At 41.4% G+C, this 19445-nt stretch overlaps 1 protein-coding gene across 14 annotated transcripts in view; it reads right to left on the bottom strand.

The window, feature by feature from the left end:
• Window positions 1–19445, bottom strand: part of setd5 (SET domain containing 5) — a 215040-nt gene that overhangs the window by 92101 nt on the left and 103494 nt on the right. For all 14 annotated transcript variants that reach the window (XM_059944770.1, XM_059944763.1, XM_059944761.1 and 11 more), the window contains one exon: window positions 18227–18322. In XM_059944770.1, coding sequence (XP_059800753.1) covers window positions 18227–18322 — 96 coding nt within the window. The remainder of the gene's footprint in view (window positions 1–18226; window positions 18323–19445) is intronic.

Genomic DNA, 19445 nt, shown 5'->3' with positions numbered 1-19445 from the left:
ATGGACACGTTACAAAGCTGCACTACTCACAGGTTTCAAATCAACTATAAACAGGTACGTTAGACCAAACTTTGCATGTAATATCCTCATCACACTCACAAGTTACATTTAAATTGCAGTTTCTTCTATAGACACAATATGGACTTAATAGATTTGACTAAAGGGGAATTTAGCATCATGATACTTACCTTCTGTGGTCTAACATCACAAAAATATTAAGTGAGAAGATGATTAGACCTTTAAAGAACCATTAGTATTTTATTGTAATTTTTCGATTACTGGATGCAGCACAGTAGCATTGTTAACATCCAGCTTTAAAGATGGATAGATAGATAGATACTTTATTGATCGCAAAGGAAATTATAGTGTCACAGTAGTATTACAAATGCACTGAAAAAAATAAATTAAAAAAGAAAGAATAAAAAAATAAGTTACCTCAATTTAACGGGGGGGGGCATCATTTCCCTAGCTATAGGTCGAATCAATATAAAGTCTCATGACGAAAGGCAAGATTGACCTCATATAACGCTCTTCAAGGCAGCACAGGTGTTTTAGTCTATTACAAAAAGTGTTCTGCTGCTTAGCCAAGGTAGCATGTAGAGGGTGCGAAACATTGTCCAGGATTGCTTGGATTTTTCAGAGGGTCCTTTGTTCTACCACAGCCTCCAATGTGTCCAGTTTGACTCCTATAAGAGAGCCAGCCTTTCTAATCAGTTTATTGAGCCTGTTGGGATCACGTGTGTTGATACCCTTGCCCCATCTCACCACTGCATAGAAGATTGTACTGCGACAACAGACGGATAGAACATGGTGCTCCTCTCAAGTCCAACATTCAGGTGCACCCCCAGGTACTTGTAGGTCCTCACCATATCCACGTCGTCACCATTAATAGTAACAGAGCAGTGCAGGCTTAGTCTTCCTAAAGTCCATCACCATCTCCTTTGTCTTACTGATGCTAAGCTGAAGTCATTCCTGCCTGTGGGCATCAAACTTTACAACTCCTCCCTCAGAGTGTCAAGACACCCTGAGCCAATAAGCTGGTCCTGGACTTATTTCCATTTGGCATAATTTACCTATTATTATTTAATTATTTATGGTTTTATATTGCTATATTTCTACACTATTCTTGGTTGGTGCAATTGTAACAAATCCCAATTTCCCTCGGGATCAATAAAGTATGTCTGTCTGTCTGTATTCAGCTGCAAATAGGTCATCCAATGTAAATTATGCAACACACAATGTAGTAAAGGTGTAACAGATACACATGTATATTATTCAAACTTGTGCACACAAAGGTTGAGAAGTGTTCCTCCTCAGGTTAAAGTGCAAATATAGTTCACGCATTTCCACAAAGTCTAAACATGATTTAGGCACCTTACCTGCCTTTTGTGGTTGAGGCTTCAGGTAAAGCAAACTAACTTAACACAGAAAAGTAATTCCCCATTGCTAAGCAGACCTTATCAGAGAATCAGAAGAAGATGCTTACGGACTCCACCCTCCGCACACGGATATGTAAGACACAGTTTTTTTATGCCCGCCTTTAATCTCTCCCTTTTCCGACTAAAACCTTGAAATTTCAACTTTACTCAGTCGGATCTATAGAGTAACAGTTATAATTATGGCTACTCTCAGAAGCTCCAAAAGAAATCCAGACCCAGGCAATGGGAAGCCCAAAAAAACTGACGAATTCTCGGAGGAACCCCTCCCCCCCCACCCCGGGTGAAGAGACTAAAGTCTTAAATCTGCAGTATCGGCATTGAAATAACTCAATTAAAAGAGAAATTTGAAGGAAAAATTGACTCTCTGAGCCTGGATCTTAAAGAAGTTAGTCAAAATGCTGCTGACCTTCTCGTTTGGAAAAAGCTCAACAAGGGATCATTGATCTTGAAGCTTGATCACGTCGGAACAATATTCGAATTGTTGGATTAAAAGATAAATCAGAATCGGCCGATACACTGGATTATTTTGCAAAAATGTTTCAATCTTTACTTCCAGAGGTTTGTTCGCTACCCCTGGATATCAAAATGGCTCACAGAATCAGCACTTTAAAACTTTTGGATCAAGGTAAAAACTGACATATGGTTGTGCGTTTTCTCCGTTTCAGAGACAAAGACCGTATCATTGCGAGAAAAAAAAGGCTGTTTCAGTATCAAGATTCAGATTCGCTTTTTTGAAGATTTTCCACACGAAATTGTTAAGAAGTGTGCTGGATTTGCACCGGTTATGAAATTGGCATATCAAAAAAAGCTTTTTCCACTGCTCCAGTATCCAGCGAAATTAAGGCTTTTGGTCAAAAAGTCTGGCACTCATATTTTTGATGACCCAGCTGAAACGTTGCGTTTTATTAACTCTTTACCTGATGAACTTGTTGACGAGTCTGAAGCCTAAATTTTGAATGATATATAATCGCTTGATTGTCTCGCAGTGTAAAGAGTGATAAGAGTGGAAGATTTGATGGTTACAGAAAGTCTACCTTAAAATGCATTTTTATCTCTGAAAAAGACTGGTTTGGATGGTTTTAACCTCAGAGGACATAGCGGGAGAACTGCTGATAGACTGTAGATAAGTTAGAACAATCTAGAATTTTTTTCTGCAGCTTTTAAATGAATTAATTGTTTTTTTTGTTCCATATGCTTTAGTAAAGATCTTTTAAGTAATTATTTGGATTTCCTTATGTTTTAAAGATAGATTGGACAATTTAAAGATGGCAATTGTTTTTCTCTTGTACAAATATTTCAAGAATTGTTTTGGATGTGTTTTTCTTCCCTTATCTAATATTATGAAGGCTACTTTCAAATTGAAGGTCGTTTTGTTTTACAAGAAAAACACTTTCCTTCCAAGTTAAAGATATATGTCGAATGTAATGAGTTTTATGTTTGGTAGAGGGAGACAGAGATGACTTTTTTCACTTTTTTAAAATTACTTAGGTAGGCGGAATTTGTATCTGCATCTATGCTTTTCTTGGGGCTTGTGTCAATTGATATCAACTTGTTTCTGGGCTTTGTAGTTTGGGTGGGACTTTTTTCTTTTTTATCCCCATTATGGAATCCCGGAGCATACACTAATTATTTTTATTGTTGTTCATTATCACCATTTTTGACTACCTTATCCTGACATGCCTCTAACTACTCTTTTTAGATACAAAGTTTCATGATGGTATCTAAACAGTTAAATGTTTTAACTTGGAATGTTCGTGGTTGGAATCATCCTATTAAGTGTAAGAAAACATTTAAAGTTATTAACCAATTCTGGCCTGATATAATCTTTGCTCAAGTGACGCTTATCAGGTCATGTGATAAAAATCGATTTCTTTTTAAACTTTGGAAGGGTCTTCAGTTTCATGCAAACTCCCAGAGTAAAACTAGGGGTGTCTCTATTTTTATTGATTCCAATATCCCTTTTCATCAGGAAGATATTATAGCCGATATTAATGGTAGATTTTTGATTGTTAAAGGAATAATTTGTAATAGGAAAATGGTTTTGGTTAATATTTATGGACCAAATGTTCATGATCCCTCATTTTTTAAAGCTGTTTTTCCTCTATTATCTGATTTAAATGAATATATGTTATTAATGGGTGGTGATTTTAATACTTCTTTAAATCCTTTAATGGATAAGTCATCATACAAACAACTCCTTAATCGTTCTGCATCACTTATTAATTCCTTTTTAATTGATTATGGTTTAATTGAGGTCTGGAGGCATATGCTCCCTAGTGATAGAGAACTTTTTTCTCACACGTTCATAATAAATATTTGAGAATCGACTATTTTATAGTTGACCCTTGACTTTTATTTAATGTTCAGAAATGTGAGTATGATGCGATTGCTATCTCTGATCATGCTCTTTTAAACTTAATATTTGAACTGAAAGATGTTGTTTCTACCAGACCATTTTGGTGTTTTCCAGAACACTTGTTACAAAGTTCAGAATTTGTTGAGTTTATTGAAACTCAGATAAGAGTTTTTTTTTAATAATATAGGAAACGTCTCAAAGTTAGTAATTTGGGATACTTTAAAAGCTTATTTACGTGGTCAAATTATTTTGTATATAGCTAAATAGAAGGAACAAACAAGAATGGAATTAGATAAAATTTCTAAACAAATTAAAGAATTAGATAACATCAATGCAATCTCTCCAAATGTTGTTTCATTTAAGAGAGTAGAATTACAATCACAGTATAATTTATTACTAACATATGCTATTGAAGTATATTTGCTTATATTGCAAAGTCAATTTTATATTTTTGGGAATAAAAATAATAAGCTCTTAGCTTCCCAATTAAAAGCAGCTAGAACTAAGACAAATTTTAAAGATTTGTAAAAATAATGGAGATATAGCAAGTAACCATGAGGATATTAATAATACTTTAAAATTTTTACTCTGACCTTTATAGATTTCAATTTCCTGCAGATTCCTCCAAAATGAAGGCTTTTTTCACATAAGACTAAATTTCCACAAATTTCTGTTGAAGATCAACAGATACTTGACGCTCCAATTACCGCGCATGAAATTCAGAACGCTATTTTATCAATGCAATTAGGTAAAGCTCCTGGACTTGATGGTTAATCGGTGGGATTTTACAAAACATTTGAAAGATTACTTTCTCTGTATCTTTTGGAAATATTTCATGAATCCTTTGAGAAGGGTAATTTACCTTATTTTTATGAAGCACCTATTTCCTTAATTCTTAAAAAAGATAAAGATCCTGTTGAATATTCATCATATAGACCTATTTCACTATTAAATGTGGATGCAAAAATTCTCTCTAAAATAATGGCTAATCGCCTGGAAAATATTTTAAATAAAATCATCTCTGTAGATCAAACGGGCTTTATTAAAGGCCATTACACCTTCTCTAATGTTTGAAGATTGATGAACATTATATATTCACCATTATCTAAGCAACTTCAATGTGTTATCTCTTTCAATGTAGAAAAGGCATTTGATAGAGTTCTGTGGCCATATTTGTTTAAAGTATTAGAGAAATTTGGGTTTGGTAATAATTTTAATAGGTGGATTCAAATGATTTATACAAACCCTATTGCCATGGTCATTACTAATAATTACAGGTCTTTTTTTTCCCACTTTCTCATGGTACAAGACAGGGATGTCCATTAGGCCCTTTATTATTTAATCTTGTATTGGAGATTTTAGCTATAACATTACGTGAAGCTAAAAATATTCATGGTATCTCTGTGAATGGAACCATAAATAAGATTTCTCTTTATGCAGATGCTCTTTTGACTTTTATTTTGAATCTTGTGGAATCAATTCCTGATCTTTTGGAAACACGAAGATTTTGGTAAATTTTCAGGATATAAACTTGAATAAAAGTGAACTGTTTCCATTAAATGCCCCTGTTAGTATATAATGTACAATGTCCTGTGTATGTTACTCAAAATGGGTTTTTTGGTTTGTTAAGAGTAGGAATGCTTCTTTGATAACTGTTTCTCGCAATTGTTTTGCTTTATACTTGTTGATATGGTAATTGTATTCATTTGTTAACCAATGGGGAATGTTATTTTGTCTTGTGAGGCTGGGAACTTGGGGGAGGGGTTTTTTCGCGGGCTTTTGAGAGAGAGCGGGAGGAAGACGTCGAGGAAGGTGGACGTGCGCTGCACGGCTTGGAAGACCACCGGGGGTGGTCCTAGGTGCGAAGACGTGGAGGTCAGAGGCAAGCGACGAGGGGTCGAATGGTTCGATGTTTGAGCTCCAACGATGTGCACTAAACTACTGAACTTTGATAAGTTGGCGCCTTTTTGTTTTTTTCCCTTGCATATATATTGTATTGCCTAATACTCTTAATTTTAGTAAACTCTTTAAAGTGTATTTCATAACGGTATTTGTTGTGGGTTTGATACTGTGGGCGGGCACGAGGCATAAACTCAATTCTCACAGCACCTGCATGTACGGGAGGTGGGATTGGTGTGTGGCTGAATCTCCTTTTCCCTTAGACATATACCAGCCTGTTGGGTAAGTGTTACATTTGTGGGGTGCTCGTCCCGGATTGGATTGTCAGGGGCTGTGGAATCACGCAGGCAGCAGAGTGGAGATGGACAGAGATAAGATTGTTAGCTGGTTCGAATTTGAAGGTGTACCGGCGCAGTATGCTTGTGCAGTGAGCGGTTTGAATTTTTGAGTTTCGGGAGACGCGATAGTGCGGGGCTTAAGTTCGGTGAAGGGTATTGGGCAGGTAGAATTGGTAGCTAGACGGTGTGGTAAAGAGGTAGAGTCTAACTGGGTGTTGGTTCGTACGAGTGCTGACATCAGGACCTTGGAACTGCCGGCGACGGTCAGTGTTCCGGGGGAGGCAGGGCCGTGGGGGCTCCACACCGTCTCCGAGGATGAGGCTGAGGAGCTAGAGGTGGACCCCAGAAAGGTGTCTGGCACTAGTAAAGGGAGGTTGGAGGAGAGAGTCGTGACTAGGCGCACCCCAGGTAGGGTGGAAGCCTCGGAGCTGGCAGCCGCACTTAATTCCCTGGTGGGAGTGGCCGAGAGGCCACGGCTGAAGCTGGGGGTGTTCTCCGGAGCTAAGCCTACTCTGGACGGGCAGGTGGACTATGAGACCTGGATCGAGCATACGCCTTTGATGTTAGAGGAGTGGCCAGGCTCGGAGGAGGAGAAGAGGCAGCGATTGGTGGGAAGTTTGAGGGGTTTAGCAGCCAAAATAGTCTGGGAGTTGAAAGCTGAGAAGCCTGGGGCTTCAGTGGAGGAATGCATAGAAGTTTTGGAGGGAGCGTTTGGGTTGTCAGGGGAACCCTGGCTGCTTTTAGCAGAGTTCCAACGCCTGGAAAAATGGAGAGGGGAAAAGCTCTCCGAGTACATATTTCGGATGGAGGGGATGCTTACGGGATTGCGGCGCTGGGGGGGTAGTGAAGGAGCCTGACGTGGCTAGCATGAGGATGAGTCAGCTATTCAGTGGCTCTCTGGAGGAGGACAAGGTGGCGTGAACTACCTGGCAGGCTTATAGGAAAGGTCCCCCTCCATCGTTCGGGAAACTGATTAGAGAGGTGCGGGAGGAAGAGAGAGCGAGGGCGCAGAGAAAGGGAAGAGCCCGCTGCTGAAGAGTGGGGACGGGTCCCTCACCCGGGAATGGCTACTGATTCGGAAGAGGATGACTCAGATGAGTGGGCCCTGTTCCCATTCGCAGGCACTCCAGTACCAGAAGAGGAGGCTCCTGGCTCTGCCCATACCGAGTTGGGTGAGAGGAGGGAAGGTCTTGAGGGTCAGATGGAGAGGCAGCCAACATTGCGGGGAGAGAGGGTGGAACCCGAGAGTGAGCCGGAGAGATTTCAGGTGAGGGAGGACCCTCGTGAAGAAGGGGGTGAGGGTCTGTCAGGTGGATCTGGGGAGTCCGAGACAATGGGTTCGCAGGTGAAGTGGGAGCCCAGTGGGGCAGAAGGGGTATGGAGATCTCAGAGGATTAGGCGCCCCCCGGAGCGGTTAACATGTGGTGCCAGGAGAACCGAGTGTGATTTCTACTGCTCTGGGTAGTTATGTCACTGTTTTCTGCACCTGGGTTGGGTTCTGTGTGTTGCAAGATGCGCTGGGGAACTCTGGTTATTCCATGAGGGCATGACATTTGCTGGTGGGGAGAGAATGTATAATGTCCTGTGTATGTTATTCAAAATGGGTTTTTTTGGTTTGTTAAGAGTAGGAATGCTTCTTTGATAACTGTTTCTCTCGCAGTTGTTTTGCTTTATACTTGTTGATATGGTAATTGTATTAATTTGTTAACCAATGGGGAATGTTATTTTGTCTTGTGAGGCTGGGAACTTGGGGGAGGGGTTTTTTTGCGGGCTTTTGAGAGGGAGCGGGAGGAAGACGTTGAGGAAGGTGGACGTGCGCTGCACTGCTCGGAAGACCACCGGGGGTGGTCCTAGGTGCGAAGAAGTGGAGGTCGGAGGCAAGCGACGAGGGGTCGAATGGTTCGATGTTTGAGCTCCAACGATGTGCACTAAACTACTGAACGTTGATAAGTTGGCGCCTTTTTGTTTTTTTCCCTTGCATATATATTGTATTGCCTAATACCCTTTTAATTTTAGTAAAGACTTTAAAGTGTATTTCATAACGGTATTTGTGTGGGTTTGATACTGCGGGCGGGCGCGAGGCATAAACTTGCGTGAACAGGAGGTGGGATTGGTGTGTGGCTGGATCTCCTTTTCCCCTAGACATATACCAGCCTGTTGGGTAAGTGTTACATATAACGATATTCCTTTTAGAATTGTTAATACATTCAGATATTTAGGTATTATAATTACTAAAAAATATAAAGATCTTTATAAAGCTAATATAGTTCCTTTAATGGACTCCATGAAACAACTACTTTCCAGATGGAATCCACTTACTCTCTCTTTAATAGGTCATATCCATGCTGTGAAAATGATGATTTTACCTAGATTTTTATATATTTTCCAAAATATACCTATCTTTTTAACTAAAAAAATTTTTTTGATCAAATTGACTTTTTTTCTTCCTTTATTTGAAACAATAAGAGACCAAGAATTAACAAGTACCATTTACAAAAATCCAAAAAAGATGGTGGACTTGCACTTCCTAATTTAAGACTATTGTTGGGCTGTGAATATTAGACAATTATGTTTTTAGTTATACTGGCTCGATAAAAGCCAAAAACTACTAGGGGTTGATTTCGAATTAAAAGCTGTTGAACAATTTTGTTTAATTTCAATATTAGGAGCTCCATTACCTTTACAGCTCTCTAAAATTCCAAATTTAAATCTTTACCCAGCTATTAAACAATCCTTATGGTTTTGGGTTCAGCTTCGCAATTTTTAAACTTTTAAACAATTTAAGTTGTCTAGATTTTTATTATCGAAACTTTAAATCTTCAATTACCAACCCCATTTTTCTCCTATGGAGAAATAAAGGGCTCCGTTCTTTTACAGATTTATTTTGTGATGGTCAATTGATGACTTTTGAAGAGTTAATTAACAAATATTCTCTCGCTCATACACATATTTTGCAATATTTTCAGGTTAGACATTTTTTTACAACAATATTTACCTAAGTTTCCATATTTACAAGAATCTGATTGTTGGATACCATTTTGAAGTTGAATCCTTTGGTGAGAGGTTCCACTAGCAGAATTTATAATTTATTTTTGTTACAAATAGAGAACCTACCACGAAAGATTAAACAAGATTGGGAGCGAGAACTTAATATGACCTTTGTTAAGGAAGATTGGCTTCGAGTTTTGAAAAACATAAATTCTTCTTCTGTATGTGCCAACCACTGTTTAATTCAATTTAAAATTGTTCACCGTTGTTATTTAACAAAGGAGAGACTATCTAAAATATTTCCAAGTATAGACAACTACTGTGATAGATGTAAAACTGAAGTAGCTACTTTGTCAAGTATGTTCTGGTCACATTCTTCATTAAAATTGTTTTGGAAATCGTTATTTTCTACAATTTCTAAAGCTCTGAAAATTAATTTACAACCTAATAGATTGACTGTTCTATTTGGAATAGTTCCGCATCATATTCAGGGTATTTCATCTTCAGATCAACATGTAATTGCATTTGTTACATTATTGGCGAGAAGGACTATTTTATTAAAATGGAAAGATATCTCTTCCCCTACATTAATTGAATGATTTTCTCAAGTAATGTTATGTCTCAGTTTGGAAAAAATTAGTAGAACTTTTGATCCCTGATTCAATTTTGAGAGAAGATGGGGTTCTTTTGCTAAATATTACCAATTAATTTGAATTATACTACATGGTTTCCTTCCAATTTTATTTTTTTATTATAAAATGAATTGGCAGTTGACAACTCTTTTTATTTAGATGATGGTTAAATGTATTGCTCTGGGGGGGTTGATTCCTAATGGGTTTTTTCCCCTTTTGTTTTGTAGTCAGTGGGTTTTTTTTCCCTAGTTAGACAGGGTTCCTTTTTTCCTTCTTTTTCCTATATATAATTTTTTTCCCATTTTTATATATTATGATCAGCTTTTTTTTCTTCAGCTTTATTAATTGCATACATATTAATCTGGTGAAGTTTTGTATCATTTAATAGCTGTAGAAGATTATGTACCAATAAAAAGTAAAAGAATTTTATATAAAAAAAGATGCTTCCTCAAGAGGTGAGCAAAGCAGGTAGTAGGTTGACAGATTAATTTTCTTACACACCTCTTCATTCTGGGAATAAGCAAATTTATATGGAATGGAGAAAAATATCAGGATCCTATATCACGGAAAGAGACCAATTAGCTTTAAGATCTCTGGTTACCAATATTTACACCAAGGAATGGCTTCTCTCTACCCAAGCTACAAAATAGCACATCATTCGTAATGTTCGTGCCCTTAGAAGGGTAACAGGTGTTTTCTGGGTGTTCTGAACATCAGAAACCTGCATTTCTGGAAGTATGAAATAATATTAGATAATTCCAGAAACTCTCAGCAGTTCAAGCTGAATTGTAGAAAAAGAAAACGTGTTAAAGATTCAGCTTGAAGTTTCTTCAGAGCTAGAAAAGAGTGAAAACAAGTTAGTTTTAAGTTGTAGAGAGGGCTGGGGAAAGATAAATGGAACAAAGTGAATATCTCTAATTGGATAATTGCTGCAAGTACAAACAGTGAGTGAAAACTGGATGATTGACAGAAATTTTGAGACAACAAACACAAGAGAACTCAAAACTCGAGATTCAGGAAAGTTCCAGCAGAGCTAACTGAGAGATAACTAAGCTACTGTTACAGATGGAGAACAGAGCAGAAATGGCCAGTGCTGATATGCAAGTTCTGTATAGTAGTAGAATTCCATCTTGAAAATAGACGGCTGCAAGGTGGATTTATAGAAGACTTTCTATTTCTCAAGATTATATTGGACCTTGCTATAACAATGCAAGAGGCCAAACAGAGTTCGACTAGTAATAGGACGGAGAATTAAAATGGCAGACAATGTGAAGCTTGGGTCATTCCAGTGAACTAAGTGCAGGTGTGCCACAACGTGATCACCCAAACTGCATCTAATGTTGGAAATCAAAGATAATGCACTAGCATGAAAGAAGTGCACTACTTCACTGGAAGGTGTGTGGGTCCTTGATAGCTAGGAAGGGAAGAACTAAAAGGCAGCCATTCCACTTCCATGAGCAAGTGCCATTAGATGGGAGTGGTTGTGGAGAGGGAAGAGCAGACGAGAGAGTCAATGAGGGAACTATTCCACCAGAATACAGAATGGGAAGGGAAGGGAAATACGTGTTTCATTGAAGATCTCATTGAAGGTGGTGTGAGTTACAATGGATGATCTGTATTTTTGTTCCTTGAAAAAAATTGATGGGGGAAATAGCTGAGAAGTGGCCAAGAGCTTAGGCAACTGTGGTAAAAGGGAAGAAATATTTCAGGAAGAAGAAAAATATCTCAGAGGCAGCCATATGGAACATGTCATCATAAGACCAGATACAACAGAAATCGAGAAACTAGGAGAAATGTACAGAGTCCATTTTGCTGAGATAGCTGGAAGGAGTATAGTGGAGATAATGATGGCAGTCTTGTAATGCATCTATGTCACTAACATAGATAACTATTTTTCTCTCAATTATTTTCAGCATCTACAGTATTTCACTTCTTATCAACATGTAGCGGTGTGCTACACGCAGCGCTAAAATAACGACACGGAGTCGGTTAACTGCAGTCAAAGATAACTTGATTCAAAATAAACAGCCTTGCTTTAAAGCCTCCCTCAACCTGCCCCCCGTGGGCGCAGATGCTCCAAAAGACACGTACTCACAAACCCCCGTAGGCTATCTCCCTTAGCCAGAACGCTGGCCAATTGTGAGCCGGTTTTGGATGTGCCAGGAAATGGGTCGCCACATAACCCCCCCCCCCACCCCCAGAACCGGCGATACACCCCCCAATGTCCATAGTCTGGGCCGGAACCTGTTTGGGAGGTCGGCCTCTGCGCCGCAGTGCCGGAAACTCAACCAGTTGCACCACGTCCACATGGGCCTGTTTGAGTCGGTCCACCGTGAAAACCTCCTCTCTCCCCCCAACGTCCAGCACGAACGTGGACCCGTTGTTCCGGAGCACCGTAAACTGCCCCTCGAAGGGAGGAAGTGGTGGTAGAAATTGACTATATCTACGAATTCCTGAAGGCCTTTGATCATGGCGGGTCGGGGGAAAATGGCGGACCGCATCTACCTTAGCGGGCAGAGGGGATGCCCCGTCTTTAGTAATCCTGTGGCCCAGGAAGTCAATGGTGTCGAGCCCGAACTGGCATTTGGCTGGGTTGATCGTTAGACCGTAGTCACTCAGCCGGGCATAGAGTTGACAGAGGTGGGACAGATGCTCCTGACGACTGCTGCTGGCTATGAGGATGTCGTCCAAATAGATATACGCGAAGAACAGGTCGTGTCCCACCGTGTCCATTAACCGCCGGAACGTCTGTGCGGCATTCTTCAGGCCGAACGGCATGCGGAGGAACTCGAAAAGGCCAAACAGGGTGATGAGAGCCGTTTTGGGGACGTCATCCGGATGCATCGGGATTTGATGGTACCCTCGGACGAGGTCTACCTTGGAGAAGATCCGTGCGCCATGCAGGTTTGCTGCAAAGTCCTGAATGTGCGGCACAGGGTAGCGGTCCAGTGTGGTAGCCTCGTTCAGCCTACAGTAGTTGCCACACGGTCTCCAGCCCCCTGTCGCTTTGGACACCATGTGCAGGGGGGAGGCCCATGGGCTGTTGGACCGCTGGATGATCCCCAATTCCTCCATCCTCTTGAACTCCTCCTTTGCCAGTCGGAGCTCGTCCGGGGGAAGCCGCCGAGCACAGGCGTGGAGGGGTGGTCCCTGGGTCGGGATGTGGTGCTGTACGCCGTGTCGGGGCATGGCCGCCGTGAACCGCGGTGCCAGAACCGAAGGGAAATCCGCCAGGACCCTGGTGAAGTCGTTGTCGGACAGCGTGATGGAGTCGAGGTGAGGGGCTGGCAACTGGGCTTCTCCCAGGGAGAACGTCTGAAAGGTCTCAGCATGGACCAGTCTCTTCCTGGGCAGGTCGACCAGTAGGCTGTGAGCCTACAAAAAATCCGCACCCAGAAGCGGTTGGGCTACGGCAGCCAGTGTGAAGTTCCACGTGAACTGACTGGAGCCGAACTGTAGCTGCACCTGACGGGTGCCATAGGTCCTTACTGTGCTGCCGTTCACGGCCCTCAGGGGGGGACCCGGTGCCCTGCTGCGGGTGTCGTAACTCGTCGGAGGTAAGACGCTGATCTCGGCACCGGTGTCGATCAAAAAGCGGCATCCTGACCGCTTGTCCCACACATACAGGAGGCTATCCCGATGGCCAGCCGCCGTAGCCATCAGCGGCGGTTGGCCCTGGCGTTTCCTGGGAACTTGCAGGGCGGGCGACAACGGCGTCATTGTTCGTTGTTCGTAGAAGCACCATTGTTCGTTGGGCTCCCCACCCCTGCCTCTGGGGTTAGCGGGCTCTGCGGCCGGGCCTGGACTGGTTTGCTGCTGGGAACGTGGCCGGGTGATCTGTGTGACTGACGCCCCACTCTCCTTCTTGGCATTCCACAGCAAGTCCGCCCGGGCTGCCACCTTCCGGGGGTCACTGAAATCCGCGTCGGACACCAGCAGGCGTATGTCCTCGGGCAGCTGCTCTAGGAATGCCTGCTTAAACATGAGGCAGGATGTGTGTCTGTCGGCCAGAGACAACATCTCATTCATTAAAGCCGAAGGAGGTCTGTCGCCCAAGCCATCCAGGTGCAGGGCTTTGAATTCCGTGTACTTGCTGTCCGCCGGGTGAGACTGTACAAACTCCGCGACCTGGGCTGCTGTGTCCTGGTCGAGGGAGCTCACCACGCAGTAGTAACAGGTGTCCTCTGAGGTTATCTGCTGAATGTGGAATTGGGCTTCTGCTTGCTGAAACCATAGGTGAGGTCGTGGCGTCCAGAAATCAGGCAGTTTCAATGAAACCGCATGAAGAGAGGCGGCGTCGGTCATCTCTGGTCCAAAAATCGTTTGGACCGTCGGGGTCACCAATTATAGCGGTGTGCTACACGCAGCGCTAAAATAACGACATGGAGTCGGTTAACTGCAGTCAAAGATAACTTTATTCGAACTACACAGCCTTGTTTTTAAGCCTCCCTCAACCTGCCCCCCGTGGGCGCAGATGCTCCAAAAGACACGTACTCACAAACCCCCATGGGCTATCTCCCTTAGCCGGAATGCTGGCTAATTGTGAGCCGGTTCGGATGTGCCAGGAAATGGGTCACCACAAACACAGTTTAATTCAGCTAAATCTCATTTTGGAATGAGTTCTTGGGAAGATTAATTATAGCATAAAACAGTCCATGAAATACTATGTCAGCACAGAGTAAGGATTTACTCAAATCTGAAATAATCACTTTTTAGCACAAAATTTTATTCATCATAGAAAGAAATGTCATCATATGTTGACACCCGTGGAAGGTTCTGCTTGGAAGCTCTGGATGTTCTTAAGTATTAGTCATTAACAGCTGAGCTCACTACAACAAACATTGTGGCTAGGCACAGTTCAACTGCCATCTATAAATTTGCTGACAACAATTATTGTTGGCAGAATTTCAGATGGTGACAAGAAGGCGTACAGGAGAGATAGATCAGCTGGTTGAGTGGTGTTGCACAAACAAACTTATACCCAATGTCAGTAAGACTGAATAGTTGATTTGGACTTCAGAAAGGGTAAACAGTTTCAAGATCCTGGGCCCAAAAATATCAATGTAGTTACAAAGAAGGCACAACAACAACTATATTTCTTTAGAGTTTAAGGAGATTTGGAATGTCATGGAAGAGATTTGCAAATTTCTACAGATGTTCCTTGGAGAGCATTCTAACTGGCTGGGATGGCGGGGGCTGGGGGGTGGGGGGGAGGGAACTGCACAAGATCAAATAAGCTGTAAAAAGTTGTAAACTCCCATCACCCAGGACATGCCCTCTTCTCATTGCTACCATCACAAAAGAGAGACAGGAGTCTGAAGGCACACACTTAATGTTTCAGGAAATTTCTTTCTCTCAGGCAGATTTCTTAATGGACATTGAACCCATCAATGCTACCTCATTACTTTCCCCCCTATTTTTGCACTAGTTATTTAAATTGTTAAATACATATACACTTCTTACAGTATTTTACAAACCCCATTTCCATAAAAGTTGGGATATTTTCCAAAATGCAATAAAAACAAAGATCTGTGATATGTTAATTCACATGAACCTTTATCTAACTAACAAAAGAACAAAGAAAAGATTTTCAATAGTTTTACTGACCAACTTAATTGTATTCTGTAAATATACACAAATTTAGAATTTGATGGCTGCAACACACTCAACAAAAGTTGGGACAGAGGCATGTTTACCATTGTGTTACATCACCTTTCCTTTTAATAACACTTTTTAATCGTTTTGGATTCCAGGCCTGGAAAGTTCACAAGGATGATTACAGGAATGAAAGGGTTATCATACGAGGAACATTTGCTAGCTCTGGGTCCGTACTCGCTGGAATTTAGAAAGATTGGGGGGGGGGGGGGATCTCATTGAAACCTTTCGAATGTTGAATGTCCTAGACAGAGTAGATGTGGAAAGAATGCTTCCCATAGTGGCGGTGTCTAGGACAAGAGGGCATACCCTCAGGATAGAGGGTCGTCCATTTAAAACAGATATGCAGACAGATTTCTTTTGCCAGAGGGTGGTGAATTTGTGCAATTTATTGCCACAGGCAGCTGTGGAAGCCAGGTCATTAGGGGTATTTATGGCAGAGCTTCATAGGTTCTTGATTCGACACAGCATCAAAGGTTTTGGGGAGAATGCTGGGGAGTGGGGCTGAGGAGGGAAAAAAATATCACCAGCCATGATTGAATGGCAAAGCAGATTCAATGGGCCAAATGGCCTAATTCTGCTCTTACGTATACTAACTCCTCATTATCTGCAAGAATAAGGGCACAGACTTTCCACAGATAACAAAAAAGGGCAGATATTATTCCCTGTACCTGAAACACTTCTTCCACCAAATACACACAAATCTTTTTGATCAAAAATATGAGACAGGACATATTTTCTAGTACAAAGATCAAAGATAAGTCCCCAGGGCCAGATATGATACACCCCAGGTTGTTGTGGGAATTGAGAGAAGAGATCGCAGAAGCATTAGCCATGATCTTTGAATCCTCTTTGGCTGCAGGGTAAGTGCCGGAATACTGGAGAATGGCAAACGTAGTTCCCTTGTTTAAAAAGGGTAATAGGGAGAAGTCTGGGAACTATAGACTGGTGAGTCCTACATCGGTGTTATGCAAACTACTGGAAAGGATTCTTAAGGATAGGATCTACGAGCATTTGGAGAAGTACAGTCTACTCATGGATAGTCAACATGGCTTTGTGAAGGGAAGTTTGTGCCTCACGAGCCTGATTGAGTTTTTTGAAGAGGTAACAAAAGAAATTGATGAGGGTAGGGCAGTGGATGTGGACTACATGGACTTTAGCAAAGCATTTGACAAGGTCTCTCATGAGAGACTCATCCAGAAAGTCATGAGGCATGGGATAAGTGGAACCTTGGCTGTTTGGATAAAAAATTGGCTTAAAGGAAGAAAGCAGAGGGTAGGTGTGGAAGGAAAGTATTCTGCCTGGAGGTCGGTGACTAGTGGAGTGCCGCAGGGATCTGTCCTGGGACCCCTGCAATTTGTGATTTTTATAAATGACCTGGACGTAGAGGCGGAAGGATGGTGAGTAAGTTTGTGGATGACACGAAGATTGGAAGAGTTGTGGATGGAGCTGTAGGTGGTCGAAGGTTACAAGAGGATATAGACAGGTTGCAGAGTTGGGCAGAAAAATGGCAGATGGAGTTCAATCTGGACAAGTGTGAGGTGATGCATTTTGGAAGGACAAACCAGAAGACAGAGTACAGGATTAATGGTCAGTTACTTAAGAGTGTGAATGAACAGAGGGACATTGGGGTTCAAATCCATGCATCCCTCAAGGTCGCTGCACAGGTTGATAGGGTAGTTAAGAAGGCCTATGGGATGCTAGGCTTCATTAACAGGGGGATTGAGTTCAAGAGTAGAGAAGTCATTTTGCAACTCTACAAATCTCTGGTGAGACCGCACTTAAGAGTAGTGGTCAATTCTGGTCACCTCATTATAAGAAAGATGTAGAAGCTATGGAGAGGGTGCAAAGGAGATTTACCAGGATGTTGCCTGGTTTGGAGAACAAGTCACATGAAGCAAGGTTAGCAGAGCTGGGACTTTTCTCTTTGGAGCGTAGAAGGATGAGAGGGGACTTGATAGAGGTCTACAAGATTGAGAGGCACAGATAGGGTGGATAGTCAGTACCTGTTTCCCAGGGCACCAACAGCAAACACCAGTGGGCATATGTACAAAATTAAGGGAGGGAAGTTTAGGGGAGACAACAGGGGTAAGTTTTTTTCCAAAACACAAAGGGTTGTGACTGCCTGGAATGACTTACCAGGGATGGTGGTAGAAGCTAAAACATTAGGGGTATTTAAGAACCTCTTGGACAGGCACATGGATGAAAGAAAAATGAAGGGTTATGGGGTAGTGTGGGTTTAGTACTTTTTTTTAAGGGCTATATGGGTCGGCACAACATGGAGGGCTAAAGGGCCTGTAGTGTTCTATGGTTCTATGAACAACAAATCAATGGATTAAAAAAAAGACTGGATAGCCCTGCCTGTTTCTGGAAAAAAATCTAACTTATAGCAAAAGACCTAAAATGTTATAGTAATAAACAGGAACACTTTCTTAAGTTAACACTGTAACTTAAATGTATAGGCTATTCATTTGCAGAACACTGCAATTACATTGCTCCTATGTTACAGAAATTGTTTTGGCTGAGCTAAAACATTCACACCAATGTTTGTATTCTAGTTCAACAAATCCTTCAGAGTGAGCTTTTCAGAAATGTATGATTCTATAAACTTCTTCTATTCATACATTGCTTTATCCTATTCAAAATGTTAGTTTTATTCTGTCGCCAACATAAAGGATCTTTTTCTACATATCAAATGACCATGTTTTCAAAAATATTCCTTCCAATTGCTTTATCACAAACATCAACAAAAAAATGGCTTCCCTAGACCTATTTATTATAAACAGCACCTAGCATACTATTAACTTGTATTAATAGCACGTGCTATTAACCTCCATGCTAGGGATATGAAAAGTTTGCATGATTTTCAGTTGCAGAGAAATTCTTCCCTTTCAGTCTTTTTGACTGAATGTTCCTTACCAGTTTATTTTGTGCTAAGGCACGGAGTTGTTCATCCATTTCTGATTCTTCGTTTTCTTCTTCAACTTTTATTCGATTGCCTTCCCCAGGCCCTTCCTATTTAACAGATTAAGTAAAGACAAAACATCAATTTAACTGCAATTAAAAATTGCTTGCAGCACCAAGATACTGATTTCTCAATGGCATGTGCAAACATGCACACTTTATTATCCAAAATAATATTACTCATGTCATAGCCCTTCCTTGTGACATCATAAAAGAACTCAATGATTAAGTCATAAACTGCAGATACTGGAAATCCAGAGCAAAACACAAAATGCTGCAAGACTGCAGATTAGGAAGCATCTATACAAATAAGTAACAGTCGACGTTTTGAGCTGACAGCCTTCTTTGGGATTGCAAAGAAAGGGGGATAAGAGCAGGCTCGATGGGCCAAATGGCCCACTTCTACTCCTCTGTCTTATGGTCCATAGAAATGTCGGAGTGAGGAAGGAGGACTAGCTAGCAGGTGATAGCTGACGTCAGGTGGGTGAAAAAGGTAAAGAGCTGGAGAAGAAGAATCTGATAGCAGATGAGAGTGGACCATGGGAGAAAGGGAAGTAGGAAGGGCACCAGAGAGGTAATAGGCAGGTGAGGTGAAGAGGCAAAATGGGGAATGGGGGGGAGAAGAGAAACAAAAACCGCCAGAAGGAGAAATAATATTCATGCTGTCAAGTTGGAAGCTATCTAGTCAAAACACAAGGTGTTGGCCCTCCATGCTGAGAATGGCCTCATTGTGGGAAAAGAGGTGGCCATGGCCCAAAGTATCGGCTGTTTATTCATTTACTTGATGCTGCCAGACCTACTGAGTTCCTCCAGCATTTTATTGCAATGACTAAGTCATTAGTTTTTGCTTGAACTATTTGCTTTTCCATTCTTATTATCTGTAACATTCTCACATTTTTGACAAATAAATAGCAAATGATGAATTGTTAGCTTATGAGCTGAGGTCATTCTTCACAATTCCTGGAAAAATACTCAAGAAACAGTGCAAATTTTCACTGCTTTACGAGACTGGACCTATACTACCTTAGTTATTTTTCCTGCACAGTAAATGTGTGGCACCTGGATATATTAGTTACTCATTGGAATGACCCAGTGAATGACATCAAAGGATTTCATTATGTTCATCGCATAGATATTTCATCTAATGCATTCCTAATATTGTATGTAGTATAGG

The sequence above is a fragment of the Hypanus sabinus genome, chromosome 19 (genome assembly GCF_030144855.1).
Source record: "Hypanus sabinus isolate sHypSab1 chromosome 19, sHypSab1.hap1, whole genome shotgun sequence".
NCBI lineage: Eukaryota > Metazoa > Chordata > Chondrichthyes > Myliobatiformes > Dasyatidae > Hypanus > Hypanus sabinus.
The sequence above is the reverse complement of the archived record's forward strand: the minus strand, read 5'-3'. Positions and strand labels throughout refer to the sequence as shown.